Consider the following 23218-nt stretch of genomic DNA (forward strand, 5'->3'; position numbering starts at 1 on the left):
TCAAACTCAAATAGAGGAAAAAAAATTCTAGACATCACTTACTTATGCTAACAATCAACTGGAATGTGGCATACGAGCACAAATATTTAAAACTATTACATGTAGAATCATAATATTGTAGGACTGGAAGGGCCCTCGAGAGATCATCTAGTCCAGTCTCCTGCACTCATGGCAGGACTAAGTATTATCTAGACCAGGCATGGCCAAACTATGGCTCCAGGAGGAATTGGTTACGAATCTGAAGGTGGAAAGCAATTTGGGTGAAAGTGATCATGAAATGCCATATTTCATGATTCTAAGTAAAGGAAGGAATGAGAGCAACAGAATAAGGACAATGGACTTCAAAAAAGCAGATTTTAACAAACTCAGAGAATTAGTAGGTAAGGTTCCATGAGACGAAAATCTAAGGGAAAAAGGAGGTCAGGCGAGCTGGAGTTTCTCAAGGAGACCACATTAAAGGCACAACTGCAAACCATCCTGATGCAAAAGAAAGACAGGAAGAATAGTAAGATGCCAATATGGCTCCATCAGGAGCTCTTAAATGACCTGTAAATCAAAAAGGAATCCTACAAAAAGTGGAAATATGGACAAAGTGCTCAGGTGGAGTACAAAAGACTTAGCATTAGAATGTACGGGCAAAATCAGAATGGCTAAGGCACAACATAAGTTACAACTTGCGAGGGACATAAAAGACAAGAAGAGGAGGTTCTTTAAATACATTAGAAACAAGAGAATGACAAAGGAGAGCACAAGTCCTGCGCATTTAGTGGGCAAAGAGTGCTAACTGATGACATCAAAGAAGCTGAAATCTTTAATACCAATTTTGCTAAAATGGTTAATACTATGTTAGAAAACTGTGTAATGAATTATGTTAGAGAAATTAATACTATATATACACATCATTATAAGACTGTAAAGGAATGTGCATTTTGAATGTGTCTCTGCTGATATAGCATTTCAGAAATTAACTGAAACAGCTTCAGGGTTGTGTAACCCATGAAACCTGGTTTGCATGTCTTAGTTGTAAAATTTTTGGTCTGTGCAAATAGGGTAAAGCAGAGTACCAAGAACAACAAAGAGTCTGGTGGCACCTTAAAGACTAACAGATTTATTTGGGCATAAGCTTTCGTGAGTAAAAACCTCACTTGTTGCATCCGAAGAAGTGAGGTTTTTACTCACGAAAGCTTATGCCCAAATAAATCTGTTAGTCTTTAAGGTGCCACCAGACTCTTTGTTGTTTTTGTAGATACAGACTAACACGGCTACCCCCTGATATCAGAGTACCAAGGCGGCTTCAGATGTGCCCCCCAAACCAACAAGACAAGCCAAAAATCCAGCCAACAAAAACAGACCAATAAGAAGGATAACTATTTTAAGATAAGAACTGGATAGAGCCAACTGGATTGAAAGCAGAGAATGGATGACAGAAGTGGACAGATGAAAGCAAGTTTTAGTAGGATAAACAAAAATCTATTAGTTTAGGCTAGTTATTGTGATTTATGCATGATAATATTTTAATTAGATAGGTACACAGATGAGGCAACTTGGTAAACTGAGTCTGCACAAAGCTACAAAACAAGGGATAAAAGACAGGTGCTTAAAAACAAAAGTAGAGAAGACACAGGAAAAGAAAACAGCAAAGACCTGAAATTTGAAGAGAGTCACCCTGTTCCTATGAGAGGTAACTTGATCAATTAACTTTCTTGCCTTATATTTTTCTGCCTGTATATGTAATTTATAGGTAATAATAGTGTTGTCCTAAAACATACAAAATAAAGGTTAAGAGAAACTGTTTAAGCCTAAACTGAAGTGGATCTTGGTTTTCATCCAATAGTGACCACATACTCAACACAATATTAACTTCAATGGTGAAGGAACGCAACCCAAAATAGGGAAAAACAGGTTAAAGAATGTTTAGATATGTTTGATATATTCAAGTTGGCAAGGCCTGATGAAATTCATCCTAGGGTAATTAAGGAACTAGCTGAAGTAATCTCAGAACCATTGGCAATTATCTTCAAGAAACTCAATGGAGGACAGATGATGTCCCAGCGGACTGGTGAAGGGAACACAGTACCCATCTTTTAAAAGGGTAGCAAAGAACAAACAGGGAATTATAGACCAGTCAGCCTAACTTTCATACCTGGAGAGATACTGCAACAAATTATTAAACAATCGATTTGTAAGCACGTAGAGGATATTAGAGTTATGAGTAGCCAGCATGGATCTGTCAAGAACAAATCTAGCCAAAGCAACCTAATTTCCTTCTTTGACAGGGTTACTGGCCTAGTGGATGAGGTAAAGAGTAGACATGATATATCTTGATTTTAGGGTATGTCTACACTGCAATTAAACACCTGTGGCCAGCCCATCAGCTGACTCAGGCTCATAGGCTCGGGCTATTGGGTTGTTATATTGCATTGTAGATGTTCAGGCTCAGGCTGAAACCTGGCACTCCACGAGGGTCAAATGTAAGACACGGAAGGTAACTGTCCTGCTCTACTCAGCACTGGACAGACCTCCACTGGAGTTTTGTCCAATTCTGGGTGCCACACTTTTGGGAAAGATATGGATTAATTGGAAACAGCCCAGAGGAGAGTAACAAAATGATAAATGGTTTAGAAAACCTGTCCTCTCAGGAAAGATTAAAAAATGGGCAGGTTTAGTCTTGAGAAAAGAAAACTGAGGGGATATCTGATAACTATCTTCAAATATATATAAAAGAGAATGGTGTTATAAAAAAGAATGATTAATTGTTCTTCATGTCCCGGAGAAGAAGTAATCGGCTTAATCTACAACAAGGAAGATTTAGGTTAGACATTAGGAAAAACTTTCTTACTTACACTCTGGAACAGGCTGCTGAGGGAGTTTGTGGAATTCCCATCACGGGATGTTTTTAAGAACATGCTCGAAAAACCCCTGTCCAGGATGGTCTAGGTTCACTTAGTCCTGCCTCAGTGCAGGACACTAGACTTGGTAACTTCTTGAGGTCCCTACCATCCCTACTTTTCTATGATTCTATCTGTTTATGATTAATACTCAAACTCAATGAAAACTTCCAAACTCTCTTTGGTAAAAATAAGGAAAGATCAGTAGGAAGGAAAACAAACGAATATATAGACCATTTAACCATAAGCATAAAAGAATCTTTAGAACAAACTTTTTGTCATTGACTGCTTGGAAAGTACCAGCACCGAGCAAAAGCAACAGCACACAGACTTTGAAAAAACATGACAAAGAGAGCAATTTTTTTCTCTTAACAGTGTCAATAACAAAGGGCTTCTAAGGTGGTATTTCCTGGAGGTTAACAACTAGGTTTGTTAAGGAAGCTCTGGAGAAGAATTTAAATAATTCAAGCCAGAGACTGCTCTAGAGTAGGGAACTAGAAGTCAGAACTCCAGGATTCATGGCTCTGTCACTGACTTGCTTTGTGACATTGTGCAAGTCATTACTTCTCTGCATCTTGGTTTATCAATATCCATTCATAAAATGTAAATATATTACCATGAGCCTTTTCAGATGCTGTACTAACACTAAAAAGTACTAAGCATATGTTAAAGTAAGCAAAGAATAAGGGCTGAAATTCTCAACTACTCCTGCCAGTAACTAACTTCCCAAGAAATGACCTGGGTCATTGCTTAAACATAACTAAGCACCCAACCAGACACTGCCACAGACCCTTCTTTGCAGCCTGGACTCACTCCGTCACCAACAACGGGAAGCATGACTTGGAAGCTCTACCTCTTAGCAGTATATCCCTTCCCAGACAGCAGAGACTCAGCACCAGGGCCAGGAGCTGCCAGAGTTGCTTTGATATAGCATAGCCTTATCCCATCCCCTCAACAGTAATCTCATTTGCAAACACAAATTCATCTACTCTCGCTCTCTACTCCAGATATGTCTCCTTCTGTCCAAACTAAAACTTCAGCCGGTTTCTCTGACATTTCCTTGTGGATATCATGTCAGCTCAAGTTCATCATAGCTTAAACAGAACTCCTAATCTTCCCCCATCTAAGCCATCCCCCTTACTCTCTGACCTCCCTTCTAAATTACTGTGAACAGCAACACCATACTCTCCATCATTCAGGCCCATAACCTGGATTCATCTTCAACTCAGACCTCTCTAGATCCTCATATCCTGTCTGTTTAAATCTTGCAGGTTCTTGCTACACAACATCTTTAAGACATGCCCTATCCTATACATGCACTCAGCTAAAATTCTTGTGCAGGTGCTCATTATCTTGTGTCTCAGTTACAGAAACATCCTTTTCTCTGGCCTTGACAAATGCAACCATTCACATCCATTCAAAATGCTGTTTGCCCAACTCACATCCATTCAAAATCCTGCTGCAAAGAATTTTCCTAGCCTGTCATTTTGACCATATCACCCTTTTCTTTGAATCCTTCCACTGGCTCCCCCTTCTCTAACGCATTAAAAAAAAAAAAAAAAAAAAAAAAAAAAAAAAATCTTCCCCTTTTGTAACTACTATTTTTTAATTTGTTGTTCATGTCCATTCCAATGTAGGTGTGCTCTTGCCGCAAGCACCGCCGCCGGAAACCTCTTCCTCGAGTGGTATCTGTCAGGTCGGCTCTGGCGCTCCCTGGGGTCGCGCGCTCATAGCGCTGGTATAAAGGATCCCACCGACCCGCAGCCCCCTTTCTTATCAGTTAACTCTGGCAGATCGAGGCGGAGGGGGTAGGAATGGACATAAGCAACACATCTCGAAGAACAGTAGTTACGGAAGGTTAGTACCATTTTTTCTTCTTCAAGTGCTTGCTCATGTCTAATCCAATGTAGGTGACTCCCAAGCAGTTGTGCAGGTGGAAGGTTCAGAGTTTATTGGCAAGCTGATTGTAATATTCCTTGGTCAAATCCAGTATTGTCTCTAGCCTGTTGGGCAATGGCAGAGTGAGATGTGAAAGTATGAAATGATGACCACTTTGCCACTCTACAAATGTCCTGCATAGGAATTTGTGCCATGAATGCTACCGAAGATGCTTGAGCCCTTGTAGAATGTGCTGTCAGGGCACAGACAGATCTGCTTTGACAGATCATAGCATGTGCAGATACAGGAAGTGATCCATGATGAAATTCTCTGCGCTGAGATTGGAAGACCTTTCACCACCCTGTATGGAATGGCCACAAATAGCTGGGTAGATTTCCAAAATGATTTACTCCTTTCTATGTAGAAAGCTAGTGCACATCTGATGACCAGCAAGTGGAACCTCTGATTCTCTCTGTTGGCATGTGGTTTCGGACAGAAGACCGGTAGGAAGATATCCTGGTTACTATGGAACTGTGAAACCACCTTTGGAAGGAAGGCTGGATGCGGAAGCAATCGGACCTTCTCCTTGAAGAATACCATGTAAAGAGGTTCTAAAGAGAGCACCAGGATCTCCGAGACCCTTCTGGCAGAAGTAATGGCCATCAGGAAGGCCACATTGCAGGATAGGAAGAGCAGAGAGCATGTTGCCAATGTTTCAAATGGTGGTCCGGTCAGTTTTGACAATACGAGGCTGAAATTCCAGGGAGGGATTGGTTGCCATACCAGAGGATACAATCTCTCAATACCCTTAAGAAACCAACTACAGATGGAGTTTGAGAACACAGAATGGCCGTTCACCCATGCATGAAAAGCCGAGATTGCATCCAGATGGACCCTAATAGATGACACGGTTAGCCCATGTTGTTTCAGGTGGAGTAAACAGTCTAGAATGAATGGTGCTGTTGATTGTGTAGGTGAGACACTTCTGTGTAGACCAAATCGAGAACCTTTTCCACTTTTCCAGGTAAGTGGCTCCAGTGGAGATCTTCTGCACCCTAAAAGCACCTCATGAACTGCAGAGCATGTTAGCTCTGAGGGGTTCAGCCATGGAGCTTCCAGGCTGTGAGGGACTCGAGGTTCAGATGACACAGACAGCCGTGGTCTTGGGAGATCAGGTCTGGAAATGGAGGTAGACGGATTGGTGTTTACACCAAGGGTCTAGGAATGTGGTAAATAGTGCTGGCAGGGCCAAGCCGGGGCTATCAGGATGACTCGTGCTTGGTCCTCAGCAAGACCTTGTGTAGGAGAGGAAAAGCATAGAAGAGATGACCCATCCAAGGAAGGAGGAAGTCATCTACGAGAGACCCAGGGCTCTGACCCAGGAAGGAGCAGAACTGAAGACACTTCCTGTTGTGCTTCATCATGAACAGATCTATCTGGCGATTACTCCACTTCTGGAAAATGGCTTTCACAATATATGGATGGGTGGACCACTTGTGGCTGGAGAACAATCTGTTGATGTGATCCGCTAGCTCGTTCTTGTGATTCCAGCAGATAGGAGGCCTTGAGGTGAATCGAGTGGGCTATGCAGAATTCCCGCAAGCTAAGTGTTTCCTGGCACAGGTGAAAGGACCTCACTCCTCCCTGCCCATTGATATAAAACATCACTGTTGTGTAGTCTGTGAGAACTGATACACACCTGCCCTCCACATGGGGTTGGAATGCCTGGCAGGCCCAGCAAATCGCCCTGAGCTCCCTGGCATTGATATGTAACGAGCTCTTCCAGAGACCAGAGGCCCTGAGTTCTGAAGGACTCCAAGTCAGCCCCCCAGCCCATCGGCGAAGTGACTGTGACAAGAGACGCTGATGGTTGGGGTCTTGAGAATGGAACTCCTACACACACTGCCAGCAGATCCAGCCACCAATGGAGGGAGGCAATCACTGATGAGGGAACTGTGATGACTGCGTCTAAGTGGTGTCGGTTTGGTTAGTTTACAGATGCCATCCACATCTGGAGAGGTCTGAACCTAAGTCTTGCATGCTGCATCACATAGGTGCATAATGTCATGAGACCCAAGAGCTTCAAGCAGTTTCTTGCTGTGGTAATGGAATGATTCCTGAGGCTCTCTCTAAGCATCCCTACTGCTTGGAACTGTGCTTCTGGGATGAAGGCTCTTGCTTGAACCGAGTCACAGATCGCCCTAATGAACTCTAGCCTTTGAACCCAGGAAAGAGTAGACTTCTCTCACATTTATTAGCAGACCTAAACCCTGGAAAGTTGACTGTATTAACTTTATGTTGGACTCCACCTGGACCTTGGTCTGACCTTTGACCAGCCAGTCACTGAAGTAAGGGTACACCTGAACCCTCTCTCCTCAAGAAGGTGAACCTGAGGAACTTTCTGTATCCCTGAAAGATTGAGATATGGAAGTAAGCATCCTTCAAATCATGGGCAGTGTACCAGTCCCCTGGTTCCAGGGAAAAGAGGACGGAAACCAAGGAAACCATGAGGAACTTTAGCTTCTTCATGAATCTGTTGACCTTTCACAGGTCTGGAATCGGCCTGAAATCGCTGTTGGCTTTCAAAATTAGGAAATAGCGGGAATAGAAGGATCCCTAAAGAGAGATGGGGATGCGGACAACTAAACTGAAGGTTATATCCCAGTGCTATCATGCATAGCACCCAGAAATCTGAGGTAATACGGGCCCATGCCTGATAGAAATGGGATAAATGGTCCACAAAAACTAGGGAAGTTGGATCCCAGTTCTGTCCTTGTACATCGTCCTTGAGTGTCCCATCGAAAGGCCTGCTTAGACCCTGCAGAGTGTCAGGGGGAGGGGGAGAAGGCAGGTGCGGACCAGGATTGGTGCAGAGGTTTTCTCCTAAAGCCTCTGCTCCTATTGTAGTCTTGCCAGGTGGGTGGTGGGAAAAAAAGAGGAGCCAGCTGAGGCATATCATCATGTTTCCTCAAGGATGCCATGTATAAAGCCCTAAAGACTTCAGGATGGCCCTTGAGTCCTTTAGGCTGTGCAGCTTGGAGTCTGTCTGCTCAGAAAAGAGTGACGTACCCTCGAAATTAAGGTCCTGTGATGACTGTTGAACCTCATGCTGTAGGTCCGAGGACTGAAGCCCAGAGCTTCGCATTGCCACCACTGAGGCCATGGATCGAGCTGCAGAGTCCGCAGCATCCAAGGCTGCTTGCAGGGACACCCTTGCCACAGATTTGCCTTCCTCCATGAGAGCTGCAAATTCTTGCCTGGACTCCTGTGGTAGTAGCTCCTTAAATTTCAACACAGAGTCCCAGGAGTTAAAATTATACCTGCTCAGGAGCACTTGCTGATTTGCAATCCTGAGCTGAAGGCCATCTGTTGAATAGACCTTTTTGAATGAAGAGGTCTAATTTTTTGGCATCCTTGGCCTTGGCACTTGCTGACTCTGTTGTTCCCAACTCATTGGCTGCTGACACAACCAAAGGTTATGGTAGAAGTGTATAAAGGAATTCGCACCCCTTAGCTGAGACAAATTATTTCTTTTCCATTTTCTTTGCCATTGGTTGGAGGGACGCCGGGGTATGCCATGATGCTATTATGGACCCCATAGTGGCATTATTTAGTGTCAATGCCACTCTTGAAGGGCCTGTTACCGCTAGAATGTCCACCAGGGCATGGGAGGACTCCCTGATCTCCTCTACCTGGATACCCAGGTTTTGAGCCACTTTCTTGAGGAGCTCTTGATGCTCCTTGTAATCGTCTGCTCCCGCGACAGCCTCACTTGTACAGGCAGAGGACACTGTTCTTCACCCTTGGCACTAGACAGGTTTCGTGGTGTCGAGTGTTGATATTTGGCATAGATCTTGGTACCAGAGCCTGGATCTCACTCCAAGGGGAGCGGTGGAGGTGTTTTGGACTCTTATACCACAGAGTATGATCTTCTGGAATGGGACCCTTGCATCGGAAGAAAAACCCAGGGGTTCTAGAAAGGCCACTATACTGGTATCTGTCACTGTCCTGGAGGCCAAGCCACAGGTGGGATGCCTTGGTTTGGGTCTATGGTCGGGTAGTGCCAGCTGGAGTTATGGTGCCGGCTCCTGAGAGAGGTGTACGACTCCACCTCCCCGTCAGTCTCTGAAGATTCCTTTCCTGGAGACCAGGGTGCAGCAGTGCCGACCAGTGCCAGCAAGCAGTGCCAGGAGGGAGGAGATTGGGGATGGGCCATCGTGGCCAGTTTCCCTTTTGAAGGCACCTGAGGCCTCGGAGCCACGGAGGTTCCTCCCACCGGTGCTGCCACTGACAGCTCCCGTACGGCTGGGAATGGTGGTACCGGTAGAGAGAGTAAATCTCTCGCTGCCTGAAATGCCTCTGGCATTGACGGTACCACCCAGGCAGTGGAGCTCTGGTGGCTCTCCTGTGGTGGAGAGTCCATAGGTGCCGGAGACAATAGCGCCACACGAGTTGTTAGAGACACCGAGTGGCCTGATGCGGTTCGCACTCTACTAGTGTCTCTGTGCTCAGGGTTGGGGGAATCGACCTCTATTGGTCTTTTTCTGCTTCCTTCTTGACAACGGTGATGGAGAGCAGTGCCAAAGTCCCTCACTGGCGCACTTTTCTTCGGCACTGAGGATGACCAACCGGGGATGCTGAGGCTCAAGAAGAAGGAGCATCTTTTCCTCAGTGCCAGAGAGGAACGGTGCTGAGTTTCCCAAAGAGCTGGGGCACTCCTTACTGAAGCTCAAGTACTCAGTGCCAACTCTGAGTAACCCGGCTCCAAGGGAGGTTGAAATGCTGCCTCCATGAGGATAAATCTGAATCTAGTGTCTCTATCCTTTTTGTTGCAGGGCCTGGAGTCTTTGCCGATCTTGCAGCACTCCTACATGTGAGCTTTCCCCAGGCACTGAAGCTAGCTGGAATTGGGGTCACTCACAGGCATAGGCTTGTGGCAAGAAGCACAAGGCTTAAACCATGGAGACTGAGGCATGCCACTCTACTGGTCAGGGATTAACCCTGCTGGGTTGGTGTTCGCTAACCTATTTATCTAACAACTGAAACTTAACTACTAAGAATAAAAGATAACTATATACAACGAGGTTAGAAAGTCCACATAAGGAGTACTTGTGAACACAAGGACGAGGCAGTTGCAGCAACCATCACGGGCAGTAAAAAGGAACCAAGGGGGCTGTGGATCGGCAGGAGTGTTTATACCGGTACTATAAGCGTGCAACTCCTAGGGGCACCAGAGCCAATCCGATAGATACCACTGAAGGAAAAAATTTCCAGTGGTGGTGCATAGGGCGAGCACACATTTACACTGCAATGGACATAAGCAAGCACTGGAAGAAAATCAAGTTATTTGTCTTCACTTTCCAGGCCCTTCATGATTTATCCCCCAATCTACTCATTATCTCCCATTTGCTAACAAAATGTCAACTCCTACCTCCAATCAGCCCATGATGCCAGTCTCCATCAACCACTTGCTAAATTTTCAAACAAGCACTACCATGCCTTCTCCCAGGCTGCCCCTCATGCTTGAGAGAAGCTCCTCATAAACATCGGCTAAGCTACCTCCTTCAAATCCCTCTTTACAACTCTCTTTTGCTGTGATGCCCACAAAAAAACTGGACAACGAGCCACTGCTGTGTCCATACCACTCCCCATCATGCTGACCAACAGCATTTCATTGTCTGTCTCCATCTATTGTCTCGTCTTAACTTCGATTGTAAAGTCTTTGAGGCAAGAGTCATCTTTTTGTTCTGCATTTTTACAACACCTAGCACAATGAGATTCTGGTTCTTGACTGGGACTTCTAGACAGTACAGCAATACATTAATGAATTACAATTATTATTACCATTAATTATATGTCCAAGTAAAATAAGCAAATCAAAGTCAGTTCTGGCATAAGCTGGTGCAAACTTGATTCAGTACATTTCAGGCTAGGAGTAGGACAAGGATGCTAAAAGAAAAGCTACCTGACATTTTTCCAACCTACAGCAGAATAGTTAAGAGCAAAAAAATAAAAATAATAAAAAAAATAAAGTACCTTCTCTTTTGTCACCTTGACTAAATTCAGCATGGGGAAATACTTTGTGTAAAACCACCAGGAGGTTACTGAAGGTTCTTTCCAGCAGCGGCCTTATGACTAGGGATAGTGCATGTCCTGAAGACATCACGGCACGTTGGGAAGCAGGCACAATATTCTGCATTGCATGGTAAAAATCTTGTGCGCTGAGAACTATTGAAGAAACATCAAGCTGCAGTTTCTGACTGCTCGCGTAAATCTGAGGATAGCGCCGTCGCAAGGCAATCAAGGCAGCCTCAGTGCAAAGTGCTTTTATGTCAGCTCCACAGTACCCTAGTGTACAAAAAAACAAACATACATATGTTCCATAAAGAAGCACCAACATTTTGCATATGTACAACTAAACCTGAAGCTAAAAGAGCAGCCAATTGCACTTCATTGTCACAGACTCTTTCACATTGCATCAAGTGCAAATTAACCCAGGGACTGATTACAGCTTAAGAAGCAAATGTTAAACCCTTATTAAAACCAATGATACCATTATCTGGACTACTGTCAAAGACCACCAGAAAAAAAAAAAAAAAAAAAAAAAAAAAAAGATAGCTGTGGATAGCCTATGGAAGAAAGGCAAATGCAAATACAAAGTAGCATCCACTGATATTCCTATACAGCAATGTGATATGGCAAGAAATTAATATGTCAATATCAATATTTTCCAAGATTTTATTATAGAATTTACTGTAGCTTCCCCCCAGCTTTGTGTCATCTCTATTCCTTTTCTTTTTTATAGTCTTTGTTTTATACACGAATGCATCAGTTGCAACTGTAATTGCATGAAATAGAATTGTAAAAAGTTATAGGGAAGCCTATGTACAAAATGAAAAACTTATTTTGTGATTATTTTTTTAAAGCAGCAAATGGTCCAAATGAATTTTAGGAACAAAGTGCATATATCCACAAAGCATCTGAGAAAATGGAGGATATTAAGGAAAAATACTTAATCAGAGCATATAAGTAGACAGGAAAATTCCCTCACCTAATTCGTTCTTCATAGCTGCTAGAAGAAACTAAGGTTTACTGTCAAGCACAATACTCTCTCTCTTTTTAATTTTATAACTCTAGTTGTATGGAGAAAGATAGCAGAAAATCACGATGGCCCTTGAGAGGGGGAGGGGGAGCGGAGCAGAGCAGAGCCGAGCGGAGCGGCAGCGTGCTCGCTGCTCCGTAGAGGATGCAGAGAGGTAGGGATGGGCCTTGGGGAAGGGGGTGGAACAGGGCATATCCCTCCCAGCCCCCTGCCATGAGCGCTCAGGGCAGGGGGCTGGGAGCACCCCCATGAGCTGAGCACCCCAGCCTTCTGCCCTGCACCCCCCCACCCCAACACACACCCATCCCTCTGCCCTACACCCCCACAGCCCCATCCCTCTGCCCTGAACCCCCCACACACACACCCAGCCTTCTGCCCTGCACCCCCCACACCCCCTAGCCCTCTGCCCTGACCTCAAGACGCTCCCAACACCCAGCCTTCTGTCCTGCACCCCCACACCTGCCAGCCTTCTGCCCTGACCCCTGAATCCCCCCACACACACCCAGCCTTCTGCCCTGCACCCTCTGCCCTGACCCCTGAACCCCCTGCCCAGGTCTGGGGTCCCGGCTGCCGGCCCCTTGCCAGCTGGCGTCCCGACCACAGGCCCTTCTCAGCCCACTGCAGGCCTAGGTGAACAGAACCACAGGCTGGAAGCGGGCTGAGCAGGCTGGTGGCGTAAGATCAGCATTTTTATTTAATTTTAAATGAAGCTTCTTAAACATTTTGAAAACCTTGTTTACTTTACATACAACAATAGTTTAGTTATATAATATAGACTTAGAGAGAGACATCTTCTAAAAATCGTTAACATGTATTACCGGCACGCAAAACCTTAAATTAAAGTGAATAAATGAAGTCTCGGCACACCACTTGTGAAAGGTTGCCTACCCCTGATTTAGAGCCTTACATACAACTGTATTATATAGGCCTAAAACTTTTAAATAGTCTTTTGTGGTACTAATTGATAGTTTTGCTGCTTTCAGGACTAAAACTATTGGATTTCTAATACTGGTATGTTTCTATCCTTCATAATAACAGATGTATATATTTTGGTGCATTTTGTTTTACCTCTGCTGAAGTACAGAATACCAATTTTTAAACCAATTACAAGATTATTCTCTTATAGAAAAAATTTTATAGCGTTTTTAACCCAGCATACAGAACGATACAATTAGCAGGGATATAATTTATTAAATTCTACTCATTTTTATTGAATCTATTCACAATTTTTAAAAAATTGGCCAAGCATTCTTTAAAATTGTATATCAAACTTTTTTTAGACCTCTTTTTAGAAAAACAGATCATGGTTTTCCTGCTCCTCTCTATGTTTAGGAGGGTCTTCTGGCAGGCACAAAACCCTAACCACTGAAATTGTTTATGCCTGCCTTCCTGCCTTGTTCCTCTCTTACTGTGCACACACGAGCCCACTCACTTTGTTACAGGTCTAACTTAGAGAATTTTTCACTTGACCACAGCTCTACCTCTGGTAAACACCCATTTACAAGGCCTGCACCACCAACAAAAAAATAAACATGACAATACAAAGTGTTGACAGATGCACTAAGTAAACAAACTGGGGGGATTACTAAGAATCTCTCCCCATTTTCTAATTTTTTAGTCATATTAATTTTAAGGGTTACTAGTAATAAAAGTAGGTAAACATTTTTAAGATGAAACTGTGGTTTTAAGCTGATGGTATCCCATTACATTCTATAGGACTTTTCCATAAAGATTTGAATGTGAGTCAAAGTATGTGATTATAGTCAGAACATTACCATAAATATTAGATTCCATACACAACTTTTTTGAATAAACTTTTTCCATTTTGGAAAAATGGCTAGTAAAATGGTAAAAAGTTATAACTGTGTAAATAATCACAATAGTTGAGTTCAGGTTAAATTAAAAACTATCTTGAATTTCTTATTAATAAGCCATAGCTCAAGTGAAATCAAACAGATTAGATACAAGCAATCTTATTGTCCCTCATTTTGTTAGAGGATAAATCGGTCATTTATTTTCTTTCAGTTAACTAATTATAAGTGGCTTCTTATTAGCATTCATTGTTCAGGTACTAAGGCCCCAATTTCACAATTAAATCCATGTGGACAGACCCCAACACGTGGCAATCTATTTGCAGGGTCAGGGCATTCAATTGTACTGGATAAGTTAGAATTTGTGTTGTACACTAAAGGCTGCTTTGCCTTTTTAACTTTGTGTATTATTTTACCAGTTCACAATGGTCCATTTGCTGATAGAACAACACAATAGATTGAACAAATGAGTTTGGGGAAAACTAAATCAATGTTGTTAAGGTCAAACATGCATTAGGGTTATATTGCTCCTCTAATCTCCCTTTTATCGTAAAAATCCTGTTTAAGCATCTCTGACAAATTAAGACTCAGCAAATCTAAAGCTATGTCCTTTCCAATTCTTCTATTAATAATGCTATAATATTCCTTACAAACAGTCTTTTTAATCACAGCTTGTACATCTCCATGGAATTGCAAAATTAGGAAATAATAGCCTATGGCCCATTTTGAAAATTAAATTCTCAGGTGATCAGATATACAATTAGTCTCCAGTTCTATTGCCCTATTTCTCAGGAGCAACTGCATCTGAAGAGTAATAATTCATCTTTTACTGAAGGATTCTCTTGTGCATACTTGTATATTCATTTGAGTGACTGACAAGACAACTGCAAGAAAATATCTTGCAGAACATTATAGGTTTTTTAGTATTAAGCAAATACATACTATGCCCAGAAGATGTAAGAACATAAGTAAGTTGTCAAGGCTGAATATGAAACATGGTTTTTCACTCTAACCTTGAAGGAACTCTTTTTATCCCCAATTGTCACTGTAGTAATAAAACTAAATTTTAATGCATTTCCTTCTGCTTTTTAAAAATCCAGGAGATAATTCTGAATTTGGGGTGGGCATAATCACTGGCTTTCCTTGTGATAGAACAAAATTAAAGTAATCCATTCTGTGCTCCCTACCACCACCAGATTGTGTCAAACAAGCGACTTTTTTTTTTTTTTTTTTTGGCACAACTTTCAGGGAGAAGCACAGTAAGGAAGCAGGCTCCCATACAGCCTACTACAGAATATGCATCAGACTTTTACAGAAACTTGCTAGTCATCTTTTCCTGTTTTTTCTCTTGGAAACAGATTTCTCCCCAAACTCTCTCCTCTCCAATGCCCGCCCCAAAAACCAGTTATAACTATTTCTACGACAAGAAAAAAGGTAGGATCTTCTTGTCAAATTAGGTCAAGATTTTGGCCTAACATCATCATAAGAGCATTATGGTCCAAATTCTGTGGCACACTGCACAGGAAGCATGCCAGCACAGAACTCACTATGAGGTTGAAGTGAAAGATACCACCATAGCTTTCTCACAACAGTGGGGTGAAAAAACCCCAAACAGTCATCTCTCTCCATCACTGTATTAAGATGGGAGAGAAAGAACCAATTGGTAACAAATTAACTCTTTTTCTTGTAAGTTGCTTAATTATGATAATGAACATGAAACAGAATATTTCTAAGAAGTGTCTTGACTCAGTGTTGAATTTCTTTAAAATCCTTGTTTAATATTATTTTAATGGCCTACCTAGGTTTTGAAAGGATATACCTGATTAACAGAGACGCTGGATGGAAGAGATCACAACTTTACTGTTGCTAATATGGTTTGCTTTCTAAAAGGTTGAGTTAACAAGACAATTGAGTACCCATTTACCTAGAAGGTAAATATTCAAAACAAAAATATGTACAAGAAATGGGCACAAGTCACAAACTTCAGGCTGGTTTGCGCCCATCTCTAACACACACTTAACTGCATGAAGACCATACGTTTTTCCTGTGCTCATGGCTTTTTCCGCTTCCCATCTTGTGGCCATTTTGGGAATTTAAAATTCCCACTAAAACTCCAAAGGTCTGGTCTTTTATGTCACTTCAGTTCTCTCCCTGAGTTGCTGCATTCTATTAATCTCACAGGCAGCCCATGGCTTAATTCTGCAGCTCTCAAGCCACTCAAAGAAGTTTTTTCAACTATTTAACAAACCCAGATATAAAAATCTCCAAATGGCACACGTCATTTTTAAGACATCAACTCATGAAATCCATGACAGTTGTGACAAAAATCTAGCTTTAGGAAACAACCTGCTATTGCCCTACAAGTCCTGGTTCTGTTTGTCTTATTTTTTTAACAATTAAATAAGCCCAGTCATGTTTTTTTAAATAGTTGTATGGGAAGTATACATCAACAAGCAAGCTATCCACTCTCATGACTGCTTCTCAGTAGAGGTCAGTTATATTTGTAGCATTTTGGTAGTTTTCTTCATTAAGATTCAGGTATTTGTAGGTGTTGCCAAGTTCGCTAAACAAGGTAAAGGTAAAATCATGCTGTACCAAAACCCTGTTGAGTCTAGACTGGGTGGTGGTGGTGGTTGGGTTGGATTTTTTAAAACTTTGTCCACTCAAGGGGAACAAGAGCAGACTAATAGCTACTGCATCAGTGTGAAAAGAGGACCAAAACGCAGGTTTGCATGGCTCCAAAGAATCTAGAAAGCCTGAATAAAAGGTTAGATGTTCGTGACATCATGAACAAAAACGATGAGGCAATCTTAGGGCAAGTGAGACAAACTAGCCTTATTGTGACTGATGTAGAGACTTTTTATAGTAGATACAAGGTTCTGATCTTGGAAATGCTGGAAGACATTAAAGCTCCAAGATACAGAAAGGAGAAATTCAAGTGCACAATATTAGAATGGTGCAAGAACCAGACACACCAGATCCTGGGGATATTTCTTATTCTGGAAAATTAACAAATTTTCCCCCAGAACCAACGGCTTTTACTTCAGCACAAGGAATGTCTTGCAGTAAAACCTACAAAAGGCTGTCCTTGTAGTCTGAACATCTTAAAATATGTAATTGGACTCTCAAGGTGGACAGAAATATGGTGAACTTTCAAAGGAACAAAACTGGATTTTATCCCAGATATCCCCCCTCTCCCATTAAGTGGCACCAGGCCTTTGAAAAAGTCAAGCAGAATTTACATTAAATGGGTTTGGCACATGCTGTTTTATACCCGGCAAAGCTTAAATTGGAGTTTGCTGGATAGTTATATTTTCTCCTCACCAGAAGATGTTGAGGTCTTTGTGGATCAAAAGCGGAGGCATGCTGCTTCGAAGATGGTTGTCCCTGTGGATGAAGAGGATAATTCGGATGTACAGTAGCTGACTGAATGGACTGATGCTCAATTTAAAGTTCTTATTTCTTTGATGATGGATCCCAATGAACAGTTATCTGAGATTATCCTTGTTCTGAGAACTCCAATGCTTGCCCAAGCAGATGGTTGACAGAGGATGTATCTTTATATGACAAATTGTTGTGAGGAGGTTGTGGTGTGTATTTTAGGGTTATTTCCCCGTTAAAAATCTCACTACATGAACATTTGTTTTTATTTCTGTCCTGCTTTTAAGCAGCTGGCTTGAACAACCATCCTCCCATTCAGTACAGCAGGTCTGAGTGCTCCAACGGTATATTTAAGAAATTCATGGTTCCTGAGTCTAGAGGACAAAGTTTTTTGCCCTGTGCCTGCCACATGGGTATATTATGCAGTAATAGACTCTGGGGGATATATCTTAGCTTTAGGACCTGTGTTTAGTTTGTGAGTCTTTGTCTGAAGAGAGCATGGCAGAGATTCAATAAAAACTACTGAAATTTATTTTTGTCCACATATAAGGCAGGAAAACTGTGCCAACCAATCTCACCTGTAAAGTTTTTAAAGGAATCTTTACCTAAAGATTCTGCTTCCCATGTGCTTTTATTTTTGTTGGCACTAGTCCTACAAAAGGACATTGGCGGTTATGTCAGGAAAACATTATCTACTGAATTATTACCTTCAAACTATTATTGGGTATTTATTCTGTACATTAATCCCTCTGATACAATCATGCCTGATTTTTCTGATTACAAATAAGGGTTGTAGAAAGTACAGAAGTTTCAATAAAAATAAAATTGAAAAATAAATAAAAAAAACAAAGCATCTGATGCATGTTCAGAACTTCAGAAACAAGTGTTCAACATACTTTACAAGCTTTAAGAAAAGGTTTTATGGAAAGAAAAGGCATCTACAAGTGATAACACTAATATGGTACCACTCACCAACACATTTTTCAGCTAGCTCCCCCAAGAAAGGATCTGACAGTTTGGGGTTCCAGTCCCTGGTATGAATTTGTAAAATGTGCTTTCTTGCCTGATAAAGAAGTATTTCAGCATTAGCAAGCAAAATCAGCAGCCAACAGTAAATCAACATATTTCAAGCACTTGGGTCACATATTCAAGAGGAGTCAATAATTATCCTAATTGTGTCAACACAATGTCACAGGAACATGTGGAAGAGTACAACACAAATTCTCAGGAGGAAAGGGAATTTTGTGGCATAGGAAATACCTGTGTGTGCTGATTCTCTTAGTGGCAACCACTATACTTCCAATTAAGAGATTCTGCCATTATAAAACGCCTCAGTATTTAATCTTTTACAAAGATAGTTTATTATTACAGAAAAATTCCATGAGTATTACACTAAAAAAATCAAGTTTTAGTCGATTAGATTGAAACAGCCTACACATTAAATCCAATATCAAAAATATATTTATGCAACATGTGGTTGTGAATATAAAATACTCAAACTAAGAAACGTAAAAATATGTTCACACTGCAATTACAATTCCTGTTTTGTACATGTGCAATTTTCATTATGATGCAGACAGCTAAGTGTATTTCTTCACATATATATAGTTATCTATTTATATTATCATAGCACTCGGCAGCCTCAATCAGGATTGGGCTAGGCATTGTACAAATCCATACAAAGATGAAGTCATTTCGCCAGACAGCTTACAGTGTAATGTGATCAAGTTACAACTGCAGTGGGAACCTTTCTGAATTTGCCGGTGTGTGTGCTTAAATTTACTGTTATAATGATGCATAAATGTCGATTTTTTTATACATTTCCTTTTTTAAAAGGGATAAATGCTGACATACAAACACAATATTTATTTATTTTACTGTTCAGTATTATTACATTCCAGACATGCAGAATTTCAAACATATTTGTAGGCCTGGAGATTTGCAGCTAGGGTTACTGAAATGACTTTAAAGTAATTTGCAAATAACAAAACAGTTTTATGTACTTCAACATATGATGGATGCTCCCACTAACTAGGTGAAGAGGGGCTTTCAAAACTTAATTCACCAAGCTTACCTTTTTTACTCAAGTCCCCAAAAGTCATGAGTCACCAGCTCCACTAGAATGCCCCTCAGAGCAGAACTACCAAAGAGCTTCAGTGGAGAATGAAGCCAGCCCAGAGAAAGCTCAGTTAAGGTCTCTAATTTTTCACTTCTAAAAGTACATTGCAAGGTTTTGGAAAAGTGAGGCCTGGGGCTTTACCTTGTCCCTTCTCTGGGCCAGCTCCACACTTCAGTGAGATTACAGTAGCTATGATGTCACAGCACAGAGGATACTGACTAGGGCAGTGGTTCTCAACCAGGGGTACATGTACCTCTGGGGGTACTCAGAGGTCTTCCAGGGGTACAACTCATCTAGATAGTTGTCTAGTTTTACAACAGGTTACATAAAAAGCACTAGCGAAGTCAGTACAAACTAAAATTTCATATAATGACTTGTTTACATGGCTCTACGTATTATACACTAAAATGTAAGTACAATATTTATATTCCAGTTGATTTATTTTATAATTATATAGTAAAATGAGAAAATAAACAATTTTTCAGTAGGTGTGCTGTGACACTTTTGTATTTTTATGTCTGATTTTTAGTTAAGTGAGGTGAGGTGACACTTGTGGGTACGCAAGACAAATCAGATTCCTGAAAGGGGTACAATAGTCTGGAAAGGTTGAGAGCCACTTGATTAGGGCACTGCAACAGACTATGAGCTGGCAAACAGACTTCAAGGGACCTAAAAAGATGGAGGAGGAGGGTGGCTAGCAGTTTTTGAACTGAGGAATCCTCTTTGTTTAGCTAGTGGGCATTTCTATTTTTCCAATTTGATTCTATTTGGAAACTGTGTCTTAGAATGGTTTAGTAAAATATTAAACGCTTGTGTAGAAGAGCCTCAAAAAGGAGCGACAGAGACAGTTTTAAAAATCCCTCACTACTAGCAAACTGCAACGCAATTATTTGCTCTTGCAGATTTCAAGAATTCTGAGCTTTGTGTCCAGTTCCATGCTACTTTTGTCAAAATGGATGAAACCATAACTATAATAGAATCATCAAGTTAGTCCAGTGTTAATGTTTGCACAGTACTTTGAAGAGATAGAACACTGTGCAAATTGCTATGTAGTATCAATTTGTTAAACTCTCAAAATGTTTTATTTTGTGATGAAATTTCTCATGTTTAGTCTCAGATGAAAGTTGACACTTCCAGTGAGGAATCTGAGGTAGAGGAAGATTTGTATTTTTTTGCTATGGTTTGCCTGGAGAGAGTCTTCTGCAAACCTGAGACAACAGGAAAGAGGGTCTACTCAGTCTGCTGTTATAGATTGTTTTGGAGAAATTTCAATAAATTTAGTTGAGCTGTTTGAGTTGTGAGAACATATGTCCTATCTCAGAGCCATTAAAATGCCTTTTTTTTCTTAAATGACTTTTAAAACATTTTTAAAACTTTAAATGTACTATGAACTGAGTTTTGCAAAGAGGGTAAGTGCCTTTGAGATGTCTAAAGAATTCTAGTTTCCAAATAAATAAATAAATGAAAACACACTAACAAAAAGGACTAGCAATGGACAAATTGTTGCCGTTTTTGAAAACATACCAAATGCCATTTGATAGACATCTGTATAAAATATGTGGATCTTCAGAGATACCCACTTACTTCACTCTAGAAATTTTTACATTATCCCTTTGTAACTTTTACCTTTTGATCAGGCAAGTTGAAAAGAAATTCCCTGTCAAAACGACCAGGTCTCCTGAGTGCAGGGTCTATAGATTCAAGTCTGTTTGTAGCACCAATTACGACAATTTCTCCTCTATTATCCAGTCCATCCATGAGGGCAAGTAGGGTAGACACTATAGAGCTAGAAGAAAGTTTTCAAAAACAATTTTTTGTAAATATCATCAACGTCTCCTACATAATAGGCCATCAAGGGTTGTCTAAATTAAGTTATGCCATCCTCCCTGAGCTGCCCTATGGGGTCATAGCATTGTCCAGTATCACTGCAGACAGAGTTTGCAAAGTGGTCTTGAAAAAGTATTGCATGGGCAGGGGTAATCATCACTTAGTCATAAACAGGGCTTTTAGTGACCCTTTACACCATGTTGGATCTTTCACCTGGTGTAAAAGTGCCAGAGGAGGGGCAAGGATCTAACCCAAGAAATAATCCAAATGAAGCTTTAAAAAAAGCTACTTTAAATTTACCAAAATAAAAACATAACCCGCAGTAGTATATTAAAAACATTACCTGTGAATCTGGTCTTGTCTACTAGAACGAACTGGGGCCAAACCATCTATTTCATCAAAGAAGATTATAGCAGGTCTCATCAGGTATGCCTGGTGGGTAGAAACAGGAATGGATATTAGCTGTTAATTCAAATTTCTTCTGCAATGGAGTAAAAACAAATTCTCTTCACTATGTGCTGGTAACACTTCCACGGGCTGTATGTTAAAAGCTTGCATTTGGGGAGGGGATAGCTCAGTAGCTTGAGCATTGGCTTGCTAAACCCAGGGTTGTGAGTTCAATTCTTGAGGGGGCCATTAGGCATCTGGGTCAAAAATCTGTCTGGGGATTGGTCCTGCTTTGAGCAGGGGGTTGGACTAGATGACCTCCTGAGGTCCCTTCCAACCCTGATATTCTATGATTCTCTGATGCTTTTTTAAACCCAGCTCTGAGAATAAATCTGAAGTTTAACAACTAAGTTGTAATATTAAAGCAAAGGAAAAAAAGTTAGACTGTATTTTCCTTTACCTAAGGAAGATGGCACCAGTGCCATAGTTTTCCTGCACTCTTGAACAATCCCAAACAGGGTGGCACTGATTCATAATGTGAGAATCCTGTCTTTAGATGACTGAATTCTCAATGCCTGGAGCAATGCAGGAGATCACATTTTTTGTAATTGTTTTAAATGTTTATTTTTGAATTTTTTGTTTTGTTTTTTAGAATATAAAATTGCAGTAAATAACCATAACAAAGAAAAAAGTATAATACTGACGTAAAATGAAATCAAGGGACTAAGAAGCACAGGAGAAAAAAAATGACATGGTGGGATTAAAATACATTCTTGTAAAACAAGAATATGACCCCCAGATACATTCATTTAACTTGTGATATACATTTCTTCCTCTCATACAAAGCTGTTTCTGTTAATGCTGTAAACCGTTTTCTTATGCTAGGTTCTGAGCCTCATTTCCAGTATCTCAATTACTCTTGCAATCATAATATTTATTTAACCTATACTCGACACTCTAGATTATTCTTCTATTACTTTATAAGTGTAATAAACACAAATCAGTTTCTTGTCATGTTTTAGTTAGCTGCTACTGGGTTTGTAGATCTTTACAAATCTAAAGATATAAAAACAAGTTCAGAAATGGGCATTGTATGTCCAGAAATGTGGCCTTTTTTCCTAAGAAAATAAGTAAAGAAAATAATTCTTGTTTTGCTTTACAGCCAGCCTTTAAGTAAAAAAGGGGTACTTTCTGACTTTTTTTTCTTCAAATAGTGGAAGATTTCCAAAATATATATTTATAGTCTTCACTTGAGCAAGAGTATTTCCAACATAGTTAACTGACAGTTAAGCATTACATTTTTAAAAAAACCCACAACACAATAGAACATAAAGAGAAAATTCAAAGCAAGAAAAAAAGCATTGTTTTTGCCTTTAATGCTCTTCTATGAGTCATGAAGACAGCCTCCATAATTTGTTTTTTTGCTTGTGTTGTATATTAGAAATACAGGATGCAATTTTCAAAAGCCCTCAGCGTTGGCCTAATATTGGAGCAGAGTTATGACAGTGCTGATCACTTTTGAAAATCCCCACTCAAAGCCCACATTTCTCTCTTCTTGCTCAAGTACTAGGGAAAACTTTGGAGGACTTGGAATGTGACTTCACATCAGACAAACTTGAGTTTCAGTGCCACTAGCTCTGAACTTCTGAGAGAAGCAATATCAACAACCATAACATCCCTACGTCCTCCTGGGAAAGCTGCAGCTTTCATCATTCTGTGATACCATAATTCCCATTTTTAACAAGAATGGCAAATCCTCCAAGAATAGAAAGTTTTAAGATCAGACGTGATGTTTCTAATGTAAAACAAAAGCAAAATATTTTTA

General features: G+C 40.8%; 1 protein-coding gene across 3 annotated transcripts in view; it reads right to left on the bottom strand.

Annotated features, from left to right (window-relative positions):
- Positions 1-23218, bottom strand: part of ATAD2B (ATPase family AAA domain containing 2B) — a 167823-nt gene that overhangs the window by 85673 nt on the left and 58932 nt on the right. For all 3 annotated transcript variants that reach the window (XR_004645254.1, XM_034766601.1, XM_034766600.1), the window contains exons 13-16: positions 21350-21438; positions 20806-20965; positions 18033-18123; positions 10803-11114 (exon numbers count right to left, since the gene is read on the bottom strand). Coding sequence is in view for 2 of the 3 variants with exons in the window: in XM_034766601.1 (XP_034622492.1) it covers positions 10803-11114; positions 18033-18123; positions 20806-20965; positions 21350-21438 (652 nt within the window). In the remaining variant the exon portion in view is untranslated. The remainder of the gene's footprint in view (positions 1-10802; positions 11115-18032; positions 18124-20805; positions 20966-21349; positions 21439-23218) is intronic.

Source organism: Trachemys scripta, chromosome 3, assembly GCF_013100865.1.
Source record: "Trachemys scripta elegans isolate TJP31775 chromosome 3, CAS_Tse_1.0, whole genome shotgun sequence".
Classification (NCBI taxonomy): domain Eukaryota; kingdom Metazoa; phylum Chordata; order Testudines; family Emydidae; genus Trachemys; species Trachemys scripta.